The following is a 26,714-nucleotide window of genomic DNA, read 5'->3' on the forward strand; positions in this document are numbered from 1 at the left end:
TGTTTGACCTTGAAAACATACCTAATATGACTACAAGTTCAATTGTAATAGGTGATTAACTACTAACATGCATTTCTTTATTATCCTAAATAGTTGATAATAATGACTTTCAAGGACTAGAAATTTGCATTGCATTGTTAAATGAGCTGTATAGGTACAGTACCTTGAAAAAGTTAAAAATGTATGCATAGTATGTTCTAACAAAAATATCTTAATTTTGTATCAATATACAAAGATTCATATCAATGCAAAATATTTAAAATAAGTAGATTTTTTTTTGGTTTAAAAGTAGATTTAATAATCTATCTTTTTATCCTATTTCTATATCCCCCTGTTTCTTTTTTTTTTTTTAATTGAATTCATGTTTAATAATTACAGGCACCGTGCCCCCCCTTCCCCCTGCCCAGGCATCAGCAGGGGTGGTGCAGGGGCTGGGGCATATGCCCCCAGCAGCGAGGACGGCAGTCCCAAGAGTGATTTCAGAAAATAAAAAAGGACCCTAGAGGCAGGTGGTAGTGCCCCTCCCCCCTGCAAAGACACACCAAATTTCAAGACTTTATATATATCTCTGTGCCCCGGGGGGAGGAGAGGGACACTTGGCAGCATCCTGGAGGGGGGCCCCAGGCAGCCCCAAGCCATCCTGCCTCATCAGCCACTTTATTAGCTCAGACACATCGCACTACAGGCACCCACTGCCACTGCCGCCGCCGCCGCCGCTGCCGCCGCCCCCCTGCAGTCCAGGCGGCTGGCTGGCTGGGCCATCCACGTGTCCATGGCTCCAAGTCCCCGGCCGGCCGGCCCCACCCGCCATCAGTTGTGATCAGACTCCTCCTCCTCCTCAGCCTCGCGGAGCCAGTTGAAGAAGGCGGTGACAGACTTGAGGGCCACGCCCTTGCCCTGCTGCTCGGCGGGGTCCTTGCTGGCCTCCCAGCTGTAGAAAGCGTCCTCCTTCACCACGTCCTCATCGTACAGAGCATCAAAGAACATCCGCAGCAGGTTGGCAGGCTGGTCTAAGGTCACTACAAGGGCCTGGAGGGCGTAGAGTGCTTGTAGCTCCTTCTGCTCGTCACTCAAGTATTTCTGCAGCAGTCTCGCTCGCACTTTCAACACTGCAACATCCACTCGGAGAGGATTCTCAAAGACAATTGCAGAATGACAGACAGTTGTCATGAGGGCTCGAACTAATGTATTGGATGCTATCTGCTGCTCACTCAGGTTGGCCTCTATCCAGTCCAACACCCGCTGGTTGCTGCTGCCCTCCGTGAGCAGCTTCTCCAAGTGCCTTCGCAGCTCATCAAAGGCAAGTGCCCTCTGGCCAGGAGCTTCAGACTCTTCTCCCAAGGTATATTCCACCTTCTGTTCAGCCACAAATGAGCCAACGTCTTGGCCTTCTGCTAGAAATTCCCTCCAGCTCAGCCCAGCCTCTCGCCACAGCATCCCCACCTTTTTGGGACCCATGCTCTTGCATAAGAGACCCAGGATCTCCAGCAATAAAGAAGTAGCTTTGCCCATGGGTCTCAGAGGCTTCGTAATTTCCCTAAAGAGCTCTCCCATAGGCACCCCATCTTCCTGGAGAATGGGTGTTATCAGTTCTGCCAGGTAGAGCCATACATGAGGGATGTCAATTTCCATGTCCTCAGCCAATTCTAGTGTTTCATATAGCCCTTGATAGTACTGGGCCGTCGAGAGGTGCCCTGCGCAGAGCAGCTGGTGCAGCAGCCGGCCCATATGCTCACGAGCAATGGTGCTCCGCTCCAGCGTGGACTCGATGCCATGCCGCACGAAGATGAAGAGCAAGGAGGGTGAGGCCAGCTCCTGGACACACTGAACTGCCTCCTTCATGTCATTGAGATGGAGATATTCCTCAATGATGGCCTTAGATTTCTTCTCCACCTCATCCTCAGAGAGTGCAGCCTTTGGAGGGCTCACCGGAGGTAGGGTGGCTTCCCGCTTCACAGGATCCCGACCGCGATCTTCTGTGAGGCTAGCTGCCTTGCGCAGTCCTTCGGGCTGGGAAGGCCGCTCTCTACTCCGCTCCTCCACTTCCTTGCTAAAACTTCGCTTGGTGGCTGGTGTTCTGGCACGATCAAGTCGGTCCCCATGGTCACCTCCCCGCTCACTCCGCTCTAGTCGGTCTCCCCGGTCCCCAGACTTCTCACCTCGTTCCCGGCTTAAGCTACTCCTCTGTACCACACGCCTGTTATCTGTGCTCTCTGCAGGTAATGCTTGTTGAAGAGCAGAAAAGCGATTCAAGGTACTAGTAGCTGGACGAGTGGCATCTGAAGCTGTCTCTGAGGGCTTGGCTCCTGAGCCCCCGCTGCTGCCCTTGCCCCAACTCAGTCGCCCTCCCGGTGCAAAGAGCTGGTTGTTAGAATCGATGGACCCAGGCTTTGTGATCTTGGTGAGCCGTGAGGTGTCAATGGGGCGGCTGCCTTTGCTAATGGGGACTGTATTCCAGCCACCATCATCCACAAGTGGAAGGCCACGACTGATGGGCGGGCCTGGAGGGCCACCCCGACGCTTGTCGCTGCCCTTGGCCATGAGCTGCTGCACTTTGATATGTTCTCGGTGCTCTTCCATCTCAGCCTCCTTGTGGATCTGATCAATAGTCTTGGGACCCTGATCCCCTCGGCGTGGCACCCAATTGCTCTGCCGCAGATCCAGTACATCCTGCAGCATAAAACGGATTCGAGATGAGGTCTTCTTTTCTTTAATGATTTTTTCCATTTGGTTGAAATACTGATCCATTCGAGGCTTGGCTTTGGCAAAGTCCAGGTCTTTGCCAATAGTGGTGAGGAGGCGGCAGAGGCATTCCAGGGACTCTTCATCATGGTTCTTAAGTAGTTTGACCACACAGTCATGCATTATTGCTTCTGTTAACATCTTCAGCTTGAATAACTCTCCGATGAACTTAATATTCCCTAAAGAGCGCCGCCGAGCTATGTCCCGGGCCTCTTCTAGCTCTTCTTTCAGGCGTCCCCGTTCTTCTGCCGTAGCAGCTTCATCCATCTCTTTTTGCTTTTTTTCAAAAACTTCATCATCATCTTTGTCTTTCTCAAATTCCTTCTGGCATCGATTTAACAACAGTTTTCGAAAATTCACAGTCACTGTTGGCTTTTCTGTAGTGGGCACTTTCAGCGCCATGAGGCAGCGGCACATGTTGGCGTAAGCCACAGAGAAGTTGGGCTCTGAAATGGCTTTCTCAAAGATGAGGTCAATAACTCCTTTGAGGCGTTCCTCAGTGTCAATGGCCAGCTGTGTCACTTGCTTCATCAGCTGCTGGAACATCTGGGGTGTCAGCTTATTCAGGATGGAGCGCACCCTGCGGAACAGGTCCTGGGTTTTGCTTCCATCAGCATCCTCTTCCCCTCGATCCTTATCAGCGGCTGTCCGTTTGCTACTGGGTTTCCAGGCCTTCTCGGCTTTGTTCAGTTTTATGTCTTCAGTCATTATCACCGAAGAAATGATCTTTCGTGTTTCTTTTCGTGGGCCCTGTTGAGATCGCCTGGGTCCCAGGCCAGCCGGCCCTCGGGTCAGCTCCCCACCTGGCCCACCCCTTGGGGGCCCACGGTTGTTTAGGGCTGGTCTGCCAAGGTTCGCAAAGGACGGGGTGAAATCTGGGCCGCAGTTTATGCCAGGTAGTCTGGAGGGATCCAGCGCCCGAAGTGGTGTTTTATTGGCCTTGTCCAGGACCACATCAGTGATATGGGGCAATCCTTCTGGTTTCTGCATACTGGCAAAGATAAACTGAAAGCCCAGAAGGAATTCCCTGTCATATCGCTTCTTTTCTTCAAGGTTCAGAGGCTTCCACTGATCTGACTTGTACTCATATTTCTGTTCCCCAGGCTGGATATTCTCAGCATTGTGAATTTTGTCTTCCTTAGAGTCCCAAGTTTCATCTGCTTCCTCAGGCTGTGGGGGCACAGTGCTGCCCTCAGACTCTGGGCTTGGGTTGATGCTTGTGGGAGGCTGGTTCTCTACCTCTGGTACTGCTGGGTCCACCTCCTTGAAGGCATCTAGAAGGTCACCCACAGCCTCCTTCTTATTTAGCTCTTTAATTTTCCGCCTCCTCTTTGGCACAGATACTGCCACTTGGGTGGCTGCTGCCACCTCTGAATTCTGAGACAACTGGGCTGGAACAGGAGCACTGTCGAGGGGAGGGTCCTCTGCTCCCTTCTCACTCCCGGCTTCCCCACCTTCCCCGCCTTCTTCTTCCTCCTCCATTTCTTCCTCCTGAGCAGAGGTGTCTGAAGGAGCCACAGGTGGAGTGGCGGAGAGAATGGTGGCTGGTGCCACGGATGAAACCTCCTTGGCCTGTTCCTCTGGCTCACTGACCGGGCTTAAGTCCACAGCTGGTGGCGAGGGGGCTCCATTGAGCAGTTCCTCAGGTTGGGCAGTTGGAGCAATGGGCACAGGTGATTCTGAAGCACAAGCTGAAAGAGGGGGAGAAGCTGGCTCTGTGCTTGACTCCACCTCTGGTTCCAGATCCTCAGATGGGACCTTATCTTTTTATCCTATTTCTATATCCCCCTGTTTCTTTTCAGAGTAGATTCAATAATCTACCTTTATATCCTATCATATCTATATCCCTTTTTTTCTTTTCAGAGTAGATTTAATAATCTACCCTTTTATCCTATCATTTTTATATCCTCCTTTTTTCTTTCTTTTTTTTTCAAAGCAAGAACCCTGAATGTAATCTCTTTTGTTCAGCTTTTTTTTTAACCATTACCAATAACAACTTGTAACCAACCACCCTAAACAATGACAAATATCCATAAGCTATTGAATAATCAAAAGTCATCCACCCTACCTTTTGGGAATGTAAGTGTCATATTCTTAAATTTACTTCCTGCTGTCTGGGGGCACTGGCATCTTTAGAGGATCCTGAAAAGAAAAATTTGGGTTACTTGTCAAGTCCTGGGGGAGGTAGTTGTATCATTTATTGTCCAGTCTCTGCATAATGGAAAAGTGTAGCGTCTCGAGTCCTGGCTAGAGTAGTCTGTGAGGCAGGATCATCTCAGCTAGCCACCTCGAATTTGTCCTTAGCAGTTTGTAGTCCAAAGCTGATCTTTAGTGGTGTTTTACAGCTTAGTAGTGTTATTATACTCCAGGTTGAATGGTCATTGTGGGGCCCCATCATCCTTTTAGAGATTTCAGAGTTTGCTGTTATGTTCATGGTTCATTGCAGAAAACTTAAACATATGCAGCAGATCTCAAAGAAGTTAAAGGATCAATATTTGTTATGTGCATCCAGAGTATAAAAACTTAGTTCCTAGTTACCTGATAGAGACTCAAACCTGAAATCAATTACAGGAAGCTATATAAAGCCTTTTTCTGGAATTAGTTAGTATTCTGTATCACCACTAATATGACAAAAAGTTTAAATATATGTATATATACGTATATATACATATATATTGATTGCATAAATTTTGAGATAATATTTATACCTTATGAAAAAATTTTAAAGAGTCAAAATAAAACCAAAAGGTTATGAAATTAGTGACAATACACACTACTCTCCAAAAAGGTATCAAATTCAAAGAACAAATTTTGTTTCTGATTTTTTTTTTAAGGATAGCCATATAGAGCTGTTCTGTGAAGACAGCAAGCCAGTGTGTTAAAAGCAAAAATGGGTAAGTGAAGGGCACTTTGAATCTGCACTGACCACTTGCCCAAGGGGTTGTGTTTCACTTCTGGGAAATGAAGTTTGTGGTATCTCCTCTTCCTAATACCCACCGATGTAATAAATCTTAGATAAGATCATGTAAGTATTGTATGGTGCTGGAGAACACCAGCCTGGGAGAGGTACTGAGAGAGAGGAAATTTATCTCCAAACACTTCTGTAGCTGTCTCTATTCAGTCATTGGCAAAAATAAAAGGACATCTCAGTAGCTGCTTCAAGGTACCATGCCCACTTTCTGGATACTGTTCATGGATACTTCTTTGTTCATTTACACAAAACAAGTAGTTACCTCCTTGTGTAACAAACATTTAGGTATACTTTGGCTAGGTGAGTTATATGGTTCTTGGGTCCTTGAAAGGAGATCTTGAATCCAACTCCATCTTCTATTTCTGGACATAGTTTTTGTTGTTGTTGTTGTTGTTTTTATTTACATAATTTAAAACTTTAAATCAAGTTTGACAAAATCCATCTTTTTTTTTTTTTTACATATGACACTGTCTATAAATACAGGAATCCTTTCATGACCAGTTTTTGCTTTCTATGTCTTCTTTGAGGAAACTTATCAAGTTCCTCATTGTTCACCTACTTTATCTTTTGAAAAGTCAGAGAATCTTGGGGCAAGGCTAACAAAATTATCTTACAGCGGATTATGCAAACATGAGCTTGTGAGTGAAGAATAGAAACAGGATCTGTTTATCCATAAACTATTACACACCAGCTACTTCTGCACATGTCAACTAACTTGTTTCATTTCAATAAAAGTATTTTGAAGAAGTTGAGGGTGAAGGCCAATGAAGTTCAAGAATGCTTATGATCATTCTTTGCCCTAAATCAGGCTGACTGGAGGGCCATGTTTAAATAAACATGGTAGTTGAAAAATGTGACATTGTGTTGAGGCTAAGAGAGGCTTTATCATTCTTCCTCAGAGTCAAAAACAACCAGACCTGCAGTACAATGCCAACCCTGCTTAACTTCTCAGAGTTGCTGAAAGGAAACAGCTAGAACTCTCTAGCCTTAACCTTCCCAGGGATTTAAGCATACACTTAGAGACCTCAGTGAGATAATGTAGAGCCTTCCTAATATGAAGCATTCACTGACAGCATGGTTCCATTAAGCAAACACTCATGTTCTCCAGTGGAGGAAAAGGTCAAGAGTGCCTGGAAGTGACGACTTCAATTCTTTCCATACCTGGGTGAGGAAAAAGGGCTGAGAGACACTATTCCCTCCGTCTGTGAACGTATGAGGACTGAAGGGATATGAAAGGAAGAACAGTGTGTTGTTTATTGAAAATGTGATCAATTTCTGCAAGGCAGGGGGTGGAGAAAGTGCCCAATTGCGTTCACATCATTTAATCTTTCAAATAACCTCCAAAAAGGATAGTTGAGCTACCATTGAAGAAATTGTGCTTTAGAGACATGAAGTATTGCTACCTGTTGGATGTTTAATTTTGTGCAGGATCAGAATGAGTCCAAACCACAGGCTCCATTTACCACACAACATGAACTCTAAGAATTCATGCATCCTACCCAAGCATACTCAGCTATGATGTATAGCGTCATGCATGTGGTTCTTATCCATGGGACTTAGGTATGGTTGTCATGGGCTGATCACAAGGCTCTGAGCCTACATTAATAGGATTACCACCACAGAAGTCAAAGAAAAATGAATGTCTTTAAAATAGAATGCACTGACTCATTTATTTGTATTATTTAGAGTGGTGTGTATGTGTGTACATCTGTGCACATGCAAAGGTGAGAGCATACATGAACATGGCTGTGGAAGAAGCCAGATTATAACTTCTCAGTACTGGTATTGTTCTGCAGGATGATGCTTACCTTGTTTTTGAGACAGGGTCTCTCACTAGCATGGAGCTCACTTATTAGGCTAGATAAACATCTGTCTGCATTTTCCTCCACAGTGCCAGGACTCTAAGTGCATATCGCCATGCCTGACTTCTGAAGCTCAAACTCAGGTCCTTGTCCTTGTAAGGCAAGCACTTTACCCACTGAATTACACCCCTTCAGGACCCTCTTTAGGGATTTCCTAAGAGACATTTTGCATGTAGCATGTGCACATACAGTGTTCAAATCTTGGCTTTTATAATTATCTAAAAGAAGGAAGATCACTCCCAGTCTAATTTGTATGTATTGTTCTGTTCCATTTGTGCAACATTTGTTCATGTCCTCGGACTTGGATTTTGGGGTTGGTAGGTATTCAGCTTTCTAGCAGATTGACTGTTTTTGATGCACATACCATTAAATGCAAGGTTCTGCCTAAAAGGAAATAAAGAGAAGAGAGGGGAATTACTGTCTCATTAAGCATATGATAATTGCAATTATTCACCAAGAATTATGAATCACAAATGAGTATTGCAGAGTCAATTGGGAAACAATTTGGCTATAAATACTCATATTAAGCAGCCTAATGAAATCCTCTTTGCTTTAGAAACTTCCACTCTTGTTTTCATCGAGTGTTTTGTAGAAGTGCAAATCTTGATGAATTATTCCTGTCACTTGCAATGCATGGAAAAAGAATGTATTAAAATAAATATGCTGATGGCTTCAAGATCTTCTGATAGTAGTAATATTACCTCTAATTTAAGTGCAGAGTTTTCAAAGGTTTTTGTCTTAACTCAAAATTATTATTTTATGTGATGCTCACAACATTGTGTAATATAAAGCAAAACAGACATCCTATCATTAAATTTAAAGCTGAGGATAATGTAGTACAGAATAGTATAATGACAAGCCTAAGGTGTAGTCAATTGCCAAGTTGAATCTATGTCTGCTTTTTCACAATGATGGAACTTTTTTCCCTTGAAATCACATCCCTTCCACTAGCCATTCAAATGCTTTTATTTTCACATACTAAACCTTGAACTCAAATTGACTCAGGCAATAACAGAATTTAGGTTTATGTAAATGGGCTTTACGTAAAGACCAAAAGTGGGTAAGTACTATTATTTTGTTTCATTTAGCAGCTCAGAAATAGTAAAAAGTGCTTTGTTTCTGTCTCTACTTTCTATAGTGCCTTCCCTGGGGAAAAGAGGAGGTGAGAGGGAACTGGGAGGAGTAGAGGGAGAGCAATCTGTGGTTGGGATGTATTGTGCAATAGAAGAGTAAAAAAAAAAAAAATGATTCACTTTGTGCCACAAAATGTCAACCAACAGCTCAAGAACAGAATGAGAATGACAGTCTACAACGACAGAATCAAAGCTACATTCAGTTCCCTCGGCATGAGCTACTGAGGTTTGCCTGACCTGAACGCCCTTCCCTGCAATCTAGCCTCCATGCTACTAGAAAATGCTGTGCAAGCTGCCAAGAGAAAGAAGAAGCTAGTACCCCTACTGAGCTATAACACATATGAAATACAACAATGACTACCATGTCAAGGTATCTATAAAGGTATGATAAGTGGCACTCACATGCCAGTGATAACAACAGAGTTCTTGTATTGACTTCACTCAGTGATGGGTTGTCACATCAAAGTGGAAACTAAAATGACCCTTTTCTTCTCCCATGTTACTTTTGGTCATGGGCATTTATCACAGCAATGAAAAGCAGAGAGGACAAGAGTGGAAATGGGTGTTGAAGGGTCTCAAATAAATGTGCATTCTAGACCCTACTCTGCCACTTGTTACAAACAGGAACAGTTTCTAGAGGCATATGTGCATATCTATGCAATCTAGAAGATATATCTAGGATTGTGAGTGGACAGGGTTGTAAGTATACCTGGGTTGTCAAATAAGTTAGAGACTGGAAAGAGCATAGAGACTGGGAGCCAGATAAGCCACGTGAATTAAATCCCCAAGGTCAGTGGGCATCTCCAATGATTTTTGACACTATACTTACACTCACTCTTGTTATTTTTCCTTCTATTTTTGTAGCTTGTAGTTTCTTCTAATATTAGGCCACACTATAGCAACCATGCTTACTAATTCTTGATATTGTTTGTATCCATCTAGCTTCAGCCATAACTACAAGCTCTTTTAAAACAAGTATTTCACTTTCTTGTTCAGGATTCAGTTTTTACAGTAGCAATCCACCCAAACAGTGGATATTATTTTATTTGAACATTGCTTCAAAAATGATGCCCACTGCTCATTTTCAAAACTTCTGGAATAATTAACTTAATCATCATTTTCAAGTTCCCATCTAAACATTTGCCATTACTAATAATCCTGGGAGTAATACTATTCATGTTTGCCCACATAACTTCGAAGTAGATTCCAAGAAATGGAGTCACCACTAGAAAAGGAGAAACAGGTATGTGCTTTTGCTTAGATATCATCTAAATCCTGACCATAAGCAATGTACTGTTTTACAACCCTGCCAACAAAGTGTGAGAGCCCTATCTCATCACAGTCTCAAAACTAGAGAAAGCTATAGAAGCTTAGGATGCAGGCCAATTGGTAAGAACTGAGCTGTATTGAATTATCAATTTGCGTTTCTCTTATGTAAATGTGGATAAGCGTGCTTTCATGTGATTAAGATTCATTTGCAGTTTGTTTCCTATGATCTCTATTCCTTTAACTCATCATTTCTATGAGGTAATCAGTGATACTCTTCTGTCTTTATAGGTCCTCAATGATTACATCTTGGCTGTGACAGAACATGCAGATGTTTGACTATATCAATCATCTTTTTCTTTATCATGGCATCCATTTTTCATGGATATTATTTTCATAATAATATAGTGCAATGTGTATCCCTTTATTCAGAGCCTGGTTTAAATAAGATTCTGAAAGGATGTCTCTCCCAGGATTTGGCATTCAATCTGAGACCCCTGACAGACTCCTCACCCAGGTTTACCAGTCATAATGGATGGATAGCTCATGAGTAAGGCTTCCAATGATAAACTCAGGGAAGTCTCAGGCAAACTAGAATGAGTTAGTCACTCTCTGTGAGGGTTGGGATTGATGTGCTCTCTTAGGAGACCAGATAGTACTGATAGGGAACAGGATGGACCTCTGTACAAGCTCTAACACAGTGTATAAACTGCAGTAAGGCAGCTCTTCAGCACATACTGTAGAAGTGTTCTTGTAAATTTAGAGGAACCAGCCTCAATATTATACATCCCAGGGGCTCAGGAGAGAGAACTACTAATGGCGAGGACTATTTTCAGGAAATAGAATCTCAGCACACCGAGCTCTATAGTCCACTTGCTTTAATTCCTCTGGTATAACATCCTTTATACACAGCTTCAGTTCTGTTCTCATGTCCAGCTCTTTTCTTGCTTGATTTCTCTCTATATTTATCTACTGTTCCCTCTAGGTTCTATCTTAAGTCCTTCATCTAGTTTTGTCCCTTCTAGGTTCTCATCTATCTAGTTCTTTCCCCTATCAGCTCCTCTCTCATCTCCTTCTCTTTCATCTGGCTCTTCCTCATCTTGTTCTTCCCCATATGGCTCTTCCTCATCTTCCATCTCGTTCCTCTAGTCCTCTCTTTTAGCCTTTCAATCTAGTTCTTCCCCATCTCAGTTCATTCCTCTCAAGTTCTTACCCATCTAGTTCTTCCATTCTCTTTTCTCTTCTCCTCCCTATGCCCTGGAAGTCCTGGTATATAAAGGGAGGGTCCGAACTAAATTGTGTAGAGCTATTACTTAACATCCACCTCTCCTAGGCGGTGTCTCCTTGTGGAATTTACTGTAAGTCAGGAGACTTGCATGTGGGCTGTTATCATTGTTAGTCCTCGGAAGTTGGGCGCCCACCTGGGTGGTGTTTCCTGTAGTCCTTGAAAGTAGCTAAGGGAGATATTCTGATTTCAGAGAAAGCCTTTCCTGAGGCTGTTCTCCAAATATCTGGAATATGTATGTCCAGAGAGTGATCAGTCCACAGTTAGCCCTTCTTAGGGAAAAGTCAATTGGGAAAACTATGAAGGCACACATAATTTTCATAACAGAATACAGCTGATATATAACAAGCCAAGTAACACCAAAAACTCCTTGGGATTTGGCTTCCTCTGGAGGAATTCCCTGATCCCTCCAGGTAGTGACTTTGCCATAACCAGCTGAGTTCTTATGATATATTCCTGCGGCCTGCAGCAAAGTGTAGCAGAGAAGAAAGCATCCTACTGAACTAACCATATCACAGAGCCAGATTGTGGGAGCTCACCACTCCTGGGTGGGGTTGGGGTTGGGTGCATCCTTCTGAAAACCCTCAGATGCTATTGACAGACTTTGCTACAATAGCAGTGTAATCCATTCACATCTTCTAGAACGTGTTTATCTGGCATCAGTTGAAGGTTGACTTCTGGTTCAATATCTTTACGAAAGAAACTTTATCTTTTCCACCAAATCTATGCAACAAACAAGATGTCTCTTTCCAGATCCTGCAAAAATGGTGATGAAAAATTCTGATTGGATAAAGAAATGTCAGGAGGTTTGAAAAGTGGTCTTTCTCCTCTCACGTCAATTCTGTAAAGGGTCTCTCCAGAGAAATACAAGATCAGACACTTTCAAAAGCAGGAAAAAGACCTCTAACATAAAACACTGCCTACAAATTCACACTAGTTTATTTTTCCAAGCATTTCTTAGCACTCCTGAGGAAGTATTTACAGGCTTATGTGAAAAATCAAAACAAAACAAAACAAAACAAAATAATAAAACAGTGAAACAGTGCTCCTATTCCTGGACTTTAAGAATGAAAATAAAATGGTTTAATTTTTATTTTCTAATACCTGTATCTGACCATATTCTGTCAAACTTCCTCTTTGATTCCTTGACTGTCTTTTGTAGAATGCACTTGCAATCACCTTAGGTTGTTAGAGTGTTCACTCAGCTCAGAGGATTTAAAGCTCCAGTATCAAGTGCAATACAGTGATCCTGCCCTACCCGGTGGGCCTCATGCAGGGGAACTTGGTAGGAAAAGGAGAAATAATCTCAACTACAGCTTGCAGAAGTGGAATTTCCCTGGCTGGGTTCTCAAGTACCTCCCCTCCTTTTCACTTTCCTGTCTCAGTCTTCTGTGTAGCTTTGGGCCACAAGACAGCAGGAAAGAAGGAAGGGTATGAGAGACAGGCCTGGCATCCATGTCTTTATCTGACTGAAGCTAATTCCATATCCTGATGCCTCTCATCACTGTAAATGTGCAGGAAATGTACAAGTAGTTTTGTAGAAATAGAATTAAGTGTCTTAGTTTCCCTCATCATTAAATCGAGGTAGATTTGCATAACTCCAGTAACCCATTTAGGAACTAAGATGTCCATGTACTTGTTTCTTTCTATATGAGATTTCTGTCTTCTCTAAACATCAAGTGAACCATCTCATATGACTGTCCCTTCTTTCTTCTAATATTTTCATTTCACTTAAAAGCACAGGGGGACTCCCGGGATGCTATTCTACCCTTACAAAGTACAGCTACCTCACTTTCTCACAGATACTCATTCCTACTCTTGTCCATTTGCAAACATCAACCACACTACTGTCAAGTCCCTAAGTGACTTGGGTATACTTGATTTTACTGTTCCTTGCCTCTTGATTCTTACTGTCCACATCAGTGCTCCCTGATCTAACTCTTTCATCATGAAAATTAGGTTTTGTGTGAGCTTCTGTGTTGATGTATCCAACAGTCTTATTAAATAAGAAACACAGAAACAATGTAAAAGAGAAAGCCAAGAGGTCAGAACTCAGAGCAAAGATCTCACCCTTCCTTCTGCTGTCCCAGCTTCCCGAAAGAGAGCTATATCCTGTCTGTATGTCTTTTTTATAATATTATTGTTCTGCCTTCTCATTGGTTGTAAACCCAAACACGTGACTGCCTCGTCACTGTCTGAATGTACAGCCCCCTAGGTCGTAAAGGCATATGTCTCCAATGCTGGCTGTATCCCTGAACACACAGAGATCTATGGGATTAAAGGCGTGTGCCACCACCGCCACACTCTGTCTATGGCTATAATAGCTCTGACCCCCGGGCAACTTTATTTATTAACATACAATCAAAATCACATTTCAGTACAATTAGAATACCACCGCATTTCCCCTTTTCTATTTTAATAAAAAGAAAAAAAGCAAAAGATAATAACTAACAAAAGAAAAACTATACACAAAAGTATAATAACTATATACAATATATACAAGTAATAAATACCTAAACAGGTATTTGACAAATCAGAGAAAATAATTCCATTATCTATCCTATTTTGGTAAATCCAAGATGTATCTAATGTACTTTCTATCCTAATAATTTTCAACTATAACTAACTAATCTTCAACCGTAACTAACTAATCTTCAACTCCCTCAGAGACCCAAGAAGGAAATAATATTAGCTAACAAAAATAAAAAACAGGAAGTGCATGCAAGCAACTTCCAAAAAATTTGAGTTGACAGAAACAGCCAGCTGCCTGGGCAGTCACCTGAGGTTTCTCCGCAGTGTTGGGGCATCATCTTCAGCCTATAGGCTTAGTGTATCTGACAGACTCATTTGTGAAGTAGGATGTACACAAGGTCAACAGTTCAACCTCACATTGGGTGAGAGCAGTCCATGTACCAGAAACACCTGAATTCCACTAGTGTCCTGTCATGATTCAGGATTTTAAATTCTGGAAATTGTTGACAGTTTTTTAATTCAGCTGTTCATTCTTCTTGGCTGTGTATATATGGCTTCATCTCAGCATCCCCTTTTTCTCCACATCCCTCTATTAAATGCCAGGCTACTTTCGAGAGGCATGAGCTTTCAGCTGCTGCTCCATTGTACAACAGAAGCCATCCGCCCTCTGCCTGTTAAGCTGCCTTCGAAGAAAAGGGCACCGTACCTTTTCTGGATTCGAAGGCCACTTCAGGGATGGGGCCATATTGTCCTGGCCTCAGAAGATGCCTTTTGATAAAGCCATAACCACACTTGTTTTGGCAAGAATCAGTAGTCCTTTGTTTTGTGTTCTGTCTGTCCATTTTGTCCTGTTGATATGAGGATACTTTGTTGTCCAGTGGCTAACTTTTGCCACAATGAAAGTTGACTCCATATGCAGTTTCTTCAATACCCATATTTTCTCTGAAGTAGATTGGTACTGCCAGGAGCCGACATGTCTCAAAAAAGAAAAATTTTCTAAGTTATTAAAACATTTTAAATGCCATATTCTGTAGATCTCTGAAGGGTTTGAAGATGACCTGTCTAAAACATCTCTGCTCAATTTTTAAAACATATCTAATATGACTACAAGTTCTATTATAATGTCTAACTACTAGCTTTCATTTCTTTATATCCTAATAGTTGATAATAATAACATTCAAGGATCAGAAATTTGCATTACATTGTTAAATGAATGGTATAAATACAATTAGAAATATACATATAGCATTTTCTAACAATATCAATTTCAAATTTGTTTACAATATAAAACAATCCAATCCAATGTAAAGTATTTAAAACTAGTAATTGTCTTTTTCTTTTCTTTCTTTTTTTTAAACAAGAACCTTAAATCTAATCTCCTTTGCTTAGCCTTTATCCTAACCCTTGACAATAACTTGTAACTAACCCCCTTAAATACTGAAAATTATCCCAGACCCAAAACCCATTAAAAAGACGAAAAAACCACCCGCCCCACACCACCTCTTTGGGAATGTGGGCGTCGTATTCTTAAAATTGCTTCCTGCTGGGTATGGGCAAAGTTTTCTTTATCCTGAAAGAAAAATTTTAGGTTAATTGTCAAATTCTAGGAGAGGTAACTATATCCTTCATTATCCAGTCTGTGTATAATGCCAAAGTTCAGGGTTTATCTCAAGTCCTTATTCAAGTAGTCTTTGAGACTGGATCATCTCAGCTAGTCATCTCAAAATTGCTCTGAGCAACTTGTAGTTCAAAGCTGATCTGTGGATGATGTTTGTCAGCTTAATGATATTATTATTGTCCATGTGGAATTGTTTTTGTTGTGGGGCCCCATCTTCTTTCTGGAGACTTTAGTTGATGTTAGGCCTGGCCGTGATTTCCTGCAGAAAACTGATAAGAGACTCGAACACAAAAACATATATATGCAGCTAGCCTTTTTTCTAGAATTAGTTAGTACTCTATATGACCATTCATAACTTAACAAAGTTTAAAATGTATATATATATATATATTAATCCTGTAAATTTTGATATAAAATTTATACTTTAAGAAAAGTTTAAAGAATCAGAATAGAATCAAAGAGTTGAGATTAGTAATAGAATAGTCCCTTAATTAATTTTGCTTTTGTCCTGTACCATAGCAGAAAATGGCTCTTTTATTCTGGCATGATACAGGGAGTTTGCATTTTCCTTTTAACAACATGCTTGAGTTTAAAGAAGGAGAGAGCCATTCTCCAACTCCAAAGTCAGCTTTAAATTTTAATTGAACTGGGACTAATAGAAAACCAATAGTGTTAAATCTTTAGAGAAAAGCAGAAACAAACATTTAGGAAGACATAAAATTTTTTAGATAATATATACCCATACACCGTTTCACTCTGTTTCTTGGGATAGATGATTTGTCCCTTTTCTTCAGTTGTCTCATTTGTCCAGTGTTCTTCAGATTCCTTAACCTTCATTCTCCTAAAAGACAAAAACAAAAACCTTTCCCCAAGACTAATTTTGGGGATGTTTCCTTTTGGCAAGTTATTATCTGATTAAATGAAAAGGCATGTGTTATTGATACAAGTTAGTTTAAATTGGATGTTCATGCTGGTTGATGAACTATCACCTCCTCTAATTAAGAGGTCTCTCTTGTTCAAATCAAACCTTTATCAATTTTGATGGTACCCACAGCTTATCTTCTCCTGTAGAAACAAAAGCAAAACCTCGTCCCCAATGTAATACATACCCTGGTTTCCATTCTGAGGTCAGCACATCCTTAAAGTATATAGGCTGATTTAATTCTGTAGTTTTTTCTATTATCCAATGTCTCTCTGCAGCTGTTGTTCCTTTCTCACTGGCATTCAGAAAATTCAAAGTTAGAAGAGCATTATGCAGTCTATTTCTGGGGGTTTTTGTTACTCCTTTCTGTTTATTTAGCATATCCTTTAGAGTTCTGTTTGATCTTTCTATAACTGCTTGACCTGTAGGATTATGTGGTATGCCTGTAATATGCTTTATATTGTAATAAGCAAAAAACTGTTTCATTTTAACAGAGACATATGATGGAGCATTGTCAGTTTTGATTTGTGCAGGTATACCCATGATGGCCATAACTTCTAGCAAATGAGTGATTGCAGAATCAGCCTTTTCAGAACTCAAAGCAGTTGCCCATTGAAATCCTGAATAAGTATCGATAGTGTGGTGTACATATTTCAATTTTCCAAATTCTGCAAAGTGAAACACGTCCATCTGCCAGATCTCATTTCTCTGAGTACCCTTTGGGTTACATCCTGCTGGTAATGGCGTTTGATTGTAGAAGGAACAAGTAGGACATTTCTTTACTATTTTTTGGCTTGTTGCCAGGTTATGGAAAAATCCTTTTTTAAACCTTTACTATTGACGTGATGTTTTTTATGAAATTCTGAGGCCTCCAGCACATTTCCTATCAATAATTTATCAATCTCATCATTGCCTTCTGCTAGAGGGCCTGGCAGACCAGTATGCGATCGAATGTGAATTATATATAAAGGATGATTCCTTTTCCTGATTGTATCTTGTAATTGAATAAATAATGAAGTTAATTCTGAAGCATCAGGGATAAATTCTGCAGTCTCAATATGTAACACCACTCTTTCAGCATACTGAGAGTCAGTTACTATGTTGAGAGGTTCTGAAAAATCCATTAATACCAACAGAATAGCATACAGTTCTGATTTTTGAACTGAATTATACGGACTTTGAACCACTTTACTTATATTTTCTGATTTGTAACCTACCTTTCCTTGTTTGTTGGCATCTGTATAAAATGTACGAACTCCAGATATGGGTTTTTGCCGTACAATTCGAGGCAAGATCCAATCAGCTCTCTTTATAAGATCAATTCTATCGCTTTTGGGATATTTGCTGTTAATTTCTCCCAAAAAATCACTGGAAGCTCTTTGCCAAGGTTCACTTTCTGTCCATAATTTTTCAGTGTCCTCCTTAGTTAATGGTACGACAATTTCTGCTGGGTCTATGCCTGCTAATTGACGAAGTCTCAATTTTCCTTTGTAAATCAAGTCAGAGATTTTTTCCACATAAGTTTTTAATTTTTTATTTGGTTTATTTGGTAAAAATATCCATTCCAATATAATATCTTCCCTCTGCATTAATATTCCAGTAGGAGAACGCCTAGAAGGTAAAATAACCAAAATGCAATCCAGCTTTGGATCAATACGATCCACGTGTCCTTCATGCACTTTCTTTTCTACCAAGGCCAATTCTTTCTCAGCTTCAGGTGATAATTCTCTTGGACTATTTAAGTCCTTGTCACCTTCTAAGGTTTTGAACAAATTAGTCAGTTCATCATTTTTTACCCCAACAATAGTTCGTAGATGAGAAATATCTCCAAATAATCTTTGAAAGTCATTAAGAGTCTGTAGTCTATCTCTCCGAATTCGCACCTTTTGGGGTCTAATTTTTTGTAGCTCTATTTTATATCCTAAATAATTAATAGAATCTCCTCTTTGTATCTTTTCTGGAGCAATTTGTAATCCCCAGCCAGGCAAAATTTTCTTTACTTCTTCAAACATTCTTTCTAAAGTATCTGCATTTGAGTCAGCTAGTAAAATATCATCCATATAATGATAAATTATAGATTTAGGAATTTTTTACGTATTACTTCCAATGGCTGTTGTACAAAATATTGGCACAGTGTTGGGCTATTCAACATTCCCTGTGGGAGGACCCTCCATTGAAATCTTTTAACCGGTGGAGAATTATTATAAGTAGGCACTGTAAAAGCAAATCTTTCTCTGTCTTTTTCTTGTAAGGGTATTGAAAAGAAACAGTCTTTTAAATCAATAACTATGAGAGGCCATCCTTTTGGTAACAGAGTAGGCAAAGGCATCCCAGACTGTAGAGAGCCATTGGCTGAATTACTTTGTTAATTGCTCTAAGGTCTGTTACCATTCTCCATTTACCAGATTTCTTTTTAATAACAAATACAGGAGAATTCCAAGGGCTGGTTGATTCTTCAATATGCTGAGCATTTAACTGTTCTTCTACCAGCTCTTCTAAAGCCTGGAGTTTCTCTGTTGTTAAAGGCCATTGTTGGACCCATACAGGCTTGTCTGTTAACCATTTTAAAGGTAGAGCTGTTGGTGTCTTTGGAAGATTATCAGTTATTGTGCCCTGTTCTTGAATAATATGGATGGCTGGTGACCACTCATTAGAACAATATCTTCTAATATTTCTCTCAGTAACATGTGCTAGTTTATGATTTGTTTCTGAGATTGGAGGGATTTTAATCTGAGTATTCCATTGTTGCAACAAGTCTTGACCCCACAGGTTCATAGTTATGTTAGCCACATATGGTTTTAATTTTCCTCTCTGTCCTTCTGGACCTATACATTCGAGCCATCTTGCACTCTGATTCACCTGAGATAATGTCCCAATTCCTAACAGTTGAACATTTACCTCCTGAAGAGGCCAAGTTGGATGCCAAAATTCTGGTGCAATTATGGTAACATCCGCACCTGTGTCTACCAGGCCAGACAACAAAACATCATTTATTTTTATTGTTAATTTTGGACTTTGTTCATTAATAGAAGTTTGCCAAAAAATTTTCTTTATGTTTTCTCCTGAATTTTCTATTCTCTCTGTTTCATCATCCTGACCAGCATGATTTATTCCAATAGGCATTTGGTTATTTAATCACTCAGAGCAGGGACTTCCTCTATGGCTGCAGGAAAGGTTTGAACTGGATTTGCACTGGGGGCCTGCGGGAGGCACCTCTGGGAATTTTCCGAAGACTGAGGCAAAGGATTACCCTGTCTGTCCTTTGTTGATCTACATTCATTGGTCCATTGTCTTCCCTTACCACACCTTCTGCATACTCCTGTTGCTGGAGGGCTTCTCTCCAAGTTCCCCAAGCCCCGCAGTGCCACAATCCACTTATAAAATAATCACTCAGATGCTTATATCACTTATAAACTGTATGGCCGTGGCAGGCTTCTTGCTAACTGTTCTTTTATCTTATATTAACCCATTTTTATAAATCTATACCTTGCCACGTGGCTGGTGGCTTACCGGCATCTCTACATGCTCTTCTCCTGGCGGTGGCTGCAGTCTCTCTCTTCCTTCTTCCTGTTTCCCCAATTTTCCTCTCTCTTTGTCCCGCCTATACTTCCTGCCTGGTCACTGGCCATCAGTGTTTTATTTACATAGAGTGATATCCACAGCACTTCCCCTTTCTTCTTTTTTTAAAAAGGAAGGTTTTAACTTTAACATGGTAAAATTACATATAACAAAACAATTACCGAGCAAGAATTATAGTTACAATATTAAAGAAGATGTCCTATCTATCTTATATTTGTGAGTTTAAGGTTTTATAGCTAACTTATCTTTTATCATAACTGAGGAAATTACGACTATCTAGTCTTCAACCACATCAAAGAACTGAGAAGGAACATAATGGTACCTGAGAAATGGTAGACAGATGCAAACAACTTCGGGAATCTTGCAAGAGTAGACCAAGACAGCTGGCAGCCTGGACAGTCACTTAATGTTTCTCAGCATTGTTGGTGCATTCAAATTGGCTACAGGCCTAGAGTATCTGACAGACCATTTTCAGAAGCAGGAATTTTAAGAGACCATCTTACCCTGTCTTGGCAGAGTACAGTGGTCGCTTTCCTTGTGTCCTGCTTGTCCAGAAAGGACAGCATTGCATTTGTACTGTCAGCCATCAAGGCAAGGGCAGTTCTTTGCCCAGTAGGCCATTTTGTGGCAAAAAGACAAACTTCCAAATGGAAATGTCTTAGAAGCCCAACATTCTCTCGGGATCAAATTGGTGCAGCCAGGAGCAATTGTGTCTCACGTCAACAGAATTCTAAGTTATTTAAATGCCATATTCTCTAGGTCTATGAAGTGTTTGAAGATTACCTATCTATCTGAAATATATCTATGTATACCTAGAAGACTTAACTAACATGGCTACAGATATGATTATCATAGATGACTAATTATTAATCTATTTTTAATTATCCATTACAATTTTAAAATGAGTTATATAAACATAATACCTCAAACAAGAATAGAAATATATATATATATATATATATATATATATATATATATATATATACAGTATAACAAAATTAACTTCAAGTTTGTATCAATGAACTAAAATTTATACCAATGTAAAACATTTTAAACATAAACTAAAATCTATACCAATGTAAAACATTTTAAACAAGTTGTTCTTTAAAAGTAGGTTCATTAATCTACCCTTTTATCTTATCATCTCCATATCCTCCTGTATATCATATCCCCTTTTGTTTTTTAGAAAGAGATCACATTTATAATCAACCTGTTTCAAATAAAAATATTGGTTTTTCTCTGTCCCACACCAGAGGGCTCTTCTGATTTGGGACATAAGAATCACTTAACCATTTTTTTTTTTAAAGCAATATGTCTGGGTTTAGAGGGGAGTGAGCCAATTCTACCTCTAAAGCCAGCTTGGTATATTTGGGAATTTGGGCGTAGCATCTCTTACTACTTCCTGCTGGAGGGGGCACTGTATCTTATGGGGACGCAAAGAAAATTTTAGACCTATGGGGTAGTTCATGAGGCTGTATTGTGTGAACCAGTTGCCTTGAAACCGATCTGGATGTTGGATCATCTGGGCCATGGTGTCATCGGAGTCCTTTCAGGGGGTCTTGGCTGGTGAAACCTGATGTATCTTAATCTGGAACAAGTCCACAGCCTCTGGCTTTCTGTGGAAACAAAAGCAGAACCTCTTTTCCAAAGTAACATATCCTTATATCCAAATTTTGAAGTCAAGGTACCTTTAAAATATACATTTTGGCATAACTCAACAGGTTCTGTAATCAAATGTTTTTCTTTAGTTATGAATATCAAAGAGAACATAATCCAGATTCTCTGTGTGGTAGCCATCTTTATGTGGCTTATGTTTTATATTACCTTGAGCCTTGAGCCTATTGCTTTAAACTGTACCATTGTAAGCCTGAAACGGCGCTGTGGCTGCTGGCTCCGCCCACTTCAGCTTCCCAACATGGCAGTGGTACGTTTTCCGCCAGCTCTGGGAGTCATCAAGTCTCAGAAATAGTGGGTCTAAGCTTTTATCAAAGCAGCGTGTAGCCCAGAAACCTCTTTTTAAAAAAAAAAAATACTAGTAAAGACTAAATCTACCACACAGCTTAATTTGCCGCTGGCAGATGCCTCATTTCCGCCATACTGCCGGTCAAACGCACCCGCCAGGAACCCGCCAGTGTCCAAACTTGCGTTTTGCCGCATCTAGCTGCCCGTATGAGACAAGAAGCAGGAACCTGGTTTTGGCTCTGTTTAGAATTGGTTATTAAATATTCTCAGGTTTAAGGTGGAAACTCGAGCCGTTGGGCGCCATTTGTTGCTGGAGGGCTTCTCTCCAGGTTCCCCAAGCCCCGCAGTCCCACAATCCACTTATAAAATAATCACTCAGACGCTTATATCACTTATAAACTGTATGGCCGTGGCAGGCTTCTTGCTAACTGTTCTTTTATCTTATATTAACCCATTTTTATAAATCTATACCTTGCCACGTGGCTGGTGGCTTACCGGCATCTCTACATGCTCTTCTCCTGGCGGTGGCTGCAGTCTCTCTCTTCCTTCTTCCTGTTTCCCCAATTTTCCTCTCTCTTTGTCCCGCCTATACTTCCTGCCTGGTCACTGGCCATCAGTGTTTTATTTACATAGAGTGATATCCACAGAATACTCCAGAAGGAAGGGGCATTCTGTTGCCATTGTTCCTTGAAGAAGCATTGTTTCTCGGAATGACCTGTCTACAGTCCCTTTTCAAATGTCCTTGTTTTCCACATCCAAAACATCTAACACTCCTCAAACCTTTTGAAATTACTTCTCCTACCCACATATCATCATGCTCATCAGCCTCAACATTAATTGTTTCTCTAATCCAATCTTCCATAGGTGCAGATCTTGCCCTTAATGGCCTGATTATTCTTTTGCATGCTGCATTCGCATTCTCACAGGCCAAAGATTCAATTATTGCCTTACCAGCTTCTGAATCCGAGACCAATCTCTTTACTGCTGAATCCAGTCTTTGTAAAAAATCTGTAAAAGACTCTTTTGAGCCTTGCATAACCTTTGTAAATGACTCAGATTTTTTTCCTGGTTCCTCAACTCTGTCCCATGCATTCAAGGCTGCTGTTCGACATAAAATTAGGGTTTGGACATATAAACATTGTGTTTGTACTGAAGCAATAAGCTGATCCTGGGAAAGTTGTATTCCTTTATCCCTCCATTGTTTTTCTATGTTTTTAGCCTCCTCCTTAAAACAGGTCAGAATTTGAAGTCTCTGGCTGGGTTCCAGAACACCTTGTGCAAGGTCCCGCCAGTCCTGTATATATAGTAATCCTATTATATGTTGACCAAGAGTTTAACATTTGCTTTACATATGGGGAATGCATGCCATAAGATACTATTGCCTCCTTAAACCTTTTTAAATCCAACATTTCAATTGGAGCCCAAATATTTTGTGTAGCCATTTGATCAGGCATCTGCTGTACAGTTACAGGATAAATTAAGGGTGACTGTGTGAAAACAGGCTTTCTTTCTGTAACCTTATGATCCAGACTTGAAACAACTTCACTGTTAATTTCTTCTGTCTGAATTTTTACAGGTTTAACAAGTTCTTCTAAAGCTGTTATCCTGGCACTTAAATTGACTATCTTTTTAAATATTAAAATGAGGATTAGCATAGTGATAAGCTGCATAATTCCACCAATACTAATATTATATAGTTGTTCCATTGTCAGACTGGCTAAAATTTCGAACAAAAAACAATTTTCTTCCAATGTACACATAAAACCCATTTTTTTTTAATGTGGAAAAAAATTCTCTTTTAGATAGTTTCCTTTAAAATATCTGATATGTTATGACTTACCAAATCTGCATAGAACAGTACAAATCCGAGGGGATTTTCAAAACAGCCACCTAGTGTCCCAGGTGTAAATCCAGAGAGAGAGAGAGAGAGAGAGAGAGAGAGAGAGAGAGAGAGAGAGGGAAAAGAGAGAGAGAGAGAATGCACAAGAAAGCGTAGCCGGCTAAAGCTTAAATCCAGTCGCGTGTTCCCTCTTGTGCTGAGTCAAGGCTTGGGTCTGACTTCCTTAAGCTCCGACCATGTGCGTTGGCTTTACAGGCAGGGCCCTGTTCGGCAGGGCAGGTCTGAGTTGTTTGTAACACCTGTAACACCGGCTTTAAGCAAGCAGGCTTTAAGCAAGCAGCTCACCAATAGTCCAGCCTGAGGTCAAGCAGACCTAAACCCAGGCTAAGAAGCCACCGCTTGGACTAAGAAGCCGACCTCTGCCTGCCGCCGCCGGTCGCCTGCCGCCCTTGCAGGAAAGCGGACCTGCCGCAAAGCCAAGCTGTTTTTAATGGATTCTTGTCACGTTGGGCGCCAGATGTTGATGTATCCAACAGTCTTATTAAATAAGAAACACGGAAACAATGTAAAAGAGAAAGCCAAGAGGTCAGAACTCAGAGCTAAGATCTCACCCTTCCTTCTGCTGTCCCAGCTTCCCAAAAGAGAGCTATATCCTGTCTGTACGTCTTTTTTATAATATTATTGTTCTGCCTTCTCATTGGTTGTAAACCCAAACACGTGACTGCCTTGTCACTGTTTGAATGTACAGCCCCTAGGTCTTAAAGGCATAAGTCTCCAATGCTGGCTGTATCCCTGAACACACAGAGATCTATGGGATTAAAGGCGTGTGCCACCACCGCCACACTCTGTCTATGGCTCTAATAGCTCTGACCCCCGGGCAACTTTTTTTATTAACATACAATCAAAATCACATTTCAGTACAATTAGAATACCACCGCACTTCTGTCCGTTCTTTCTTGGCATAGGACCTAATAATTCCAAAGTGCTATTGATCTTTGAAACTCTGCCTTCAAACATGTCCAGGTGAGAAGTAATCTTTAGTTTCCCTGGAAACTCTGAATTCCAGTGAACAATTATTCTCTGCCAAGAGCTCCAGATTCCACAGATGAATAGCACAGCAGAAACGATGGGAGATGGCAGTGTGTCCTTCATTCAGACACCAAAGATCCACTTATAATTAGTGGGCTGCACTCACCTGGCTTTGGATGAAGAGAGGTTAGGAACATACTTTAGACTCCCCCTGTGTGGTGTGGGGTCAGGTGTGGAAAAAGAAGAGATGAAAAGGAACAGAGAGATGTGGTAATTGGAGGCATTTTTAGATATACTACTAGCTCACACTCAAACAGGCCTCTTTGAAAAACAACAACATGGTATATCCAGCCTGGTAAGATGAAGCCCATACATATGTAGACAACAGAACATAGGCTACATTTAGTCTTCATTCCTATTCACTGTGCACATTTGTGCAATAGGCAGCCTGAGAGAAACAATCACAGTTGTGTTCCAGACATCGCAATGGTAATCAGGGATATTGGGACTGGTTTGGCTATGCTTAATAAATACTTAGGAATAGGGTCTAGCCTCAGTTGGCAGTTCTCATATGCCAGCTGTGTCATAAAAGCAAGAAGCCAAAGGAAAATGTCCACTCAAATTTTTTCTGAATAAATATATTGGACATTGTGCTCATTGACTTGTATGGTTTGAGGGAAAATTGTTTGAAAATAATATCCAAGGGTAGTGTGAAAGAGAAGTTATTGCTTACAATAACTGAAGGGAACTAAGCATTTCAAGACCAAACTATACTTTAAGCTAAAGTCCTATTATCTTTATCTAACAAATTCAAAATAGCAAGAGCATATTTTAATTAAGAGAACCAAACTCTGGAACCAATATGAAATGCACAGAGAAATCATGGGAAATAACTTCCTTCACTTGTTAAAATTATGATACAGTCAAAGCTTATTTATTTAATTTGTTCTTTTCTTTTCCTTTGTCCATTTAAATTCTTTGAGAATTTCATACATGTACACAACATATTTTTATTATTATTTCTTTTATTTTTGAGATTATAATATAGTTACATTGTTTCTCCCTTTCCTTTCCCCCTTTCAAATTGTCTCACATATCCCACCTTTTGGATTCATGGCCTCTTTTTAGCATTAATTTTTGTCATGTACATTTTATGCATATATATGCACACACACATATATATGTATGTATATATATATATATATATGTATGTATGTATATCTTCCTTAAAAAATAAAGACAAACTACTCAGTCTATATAATGTTACCTGTATATGTATGTTTTCAGGACTGACTTTTTAGTATTAGATAACCATTTGATGTGCTCTCCCTAGGGAAGACTATTTGTCCCACTCTCACCATCTTTAGCTACATATAGTTCTTCGTGTATTTTGATCACATCTACTTCCACTCCTCCCTTCAACTCTTCCTGGCCACTCCCCTCGTTCCTCTTCCCTACTACAACCTACGAGGAGCCACACCCATGGCAAAAACTCAAAAACCATCTACTAGCAGCCATCAATTGCCAACAGCTCTTCAGTTAAAGGTCAAGCCTCCTGAGCCCCTCCCCAACTGGTTTGTCTACAAGACAATTTCATTTCTTTATTTTCTTTTTAAGCAGCCACTCATATTTCTTGTTTCAGAATAAAATCATTATTTTTTTTGCAATTATTTCACTCATGTATTTTTTATATCCAGCCACAAGACCTCATTGTAATTGAGAAATCTAAAATACATTTGTGAATTTCTAAATATTCATATGTCTAAGTCTTTTGTTTTAAGGGCCAATAAAACATTTAAATAGATAATGTCTCTTGTTCCCAACCCCAGTGGCCTGAATATGAACAGACATGGTGGAAGGAGAGAACTCACCATCACATGTTGTCTTCTGACCTCCACAAGTATGTCATGGCATGCACACATACATGCCCATCTTTCCCACAGTAAATACATTTGAAGATATAAAATTAATTTAAAAATTCAGTTGTCTTTAGCTTAAAAATAATTTATTTCTGTTACAGATATAATCATTAA

At 40.4% G+C, this 26,714-nt stretch overlaps 1 protein-coding gene across 1 annotated transcript in view; it reads right to left on the reverse strand.

Annotated features, from left to right (window-relative positions):
* Positions 1–338: 338 nt before the first annotated feature.
* The window catches only part of LOC114696715 (eukaryotic translation initiation factor 4 gamma 1-like), a 45,316-nt gene continuing 18,940 nt past the window's right edge, over positions 339–26,714 (reverse strand). The window contains exons 2-3 of the mRNA XM_037198767.1: positions 26,040–26,145; positions 339–4,505 (exon numbers count right to left, since the gene is read on the reverse strand). Of these exons, the coding sequence (XP_037054662.1) occupies positions 811–4,505; positions 26,040–26,145 (3,801 nt within the window). The 3' untranslated portion in view covers positions 339–810. The remainder of the gene's footprint in view (positions 4,506–26,039; positions 26,146–26,714) is intronic.

The sequence above is a fragment of the Peromyscus leucopus genome, chromosome 1 (genome assembly GCF_004664715.2).
Source record: "Peromyscus leucopus breed LL Stock chromosome 1, UCI_PerLeu_2.1, whole genome shotgun sequence".
Lineage (NCBI taxonomy): Eukaryota > Metazoa > Chordata > Mammalia > Rodentia > Cricetidae > Peromyscus > Peromyscus leucopus.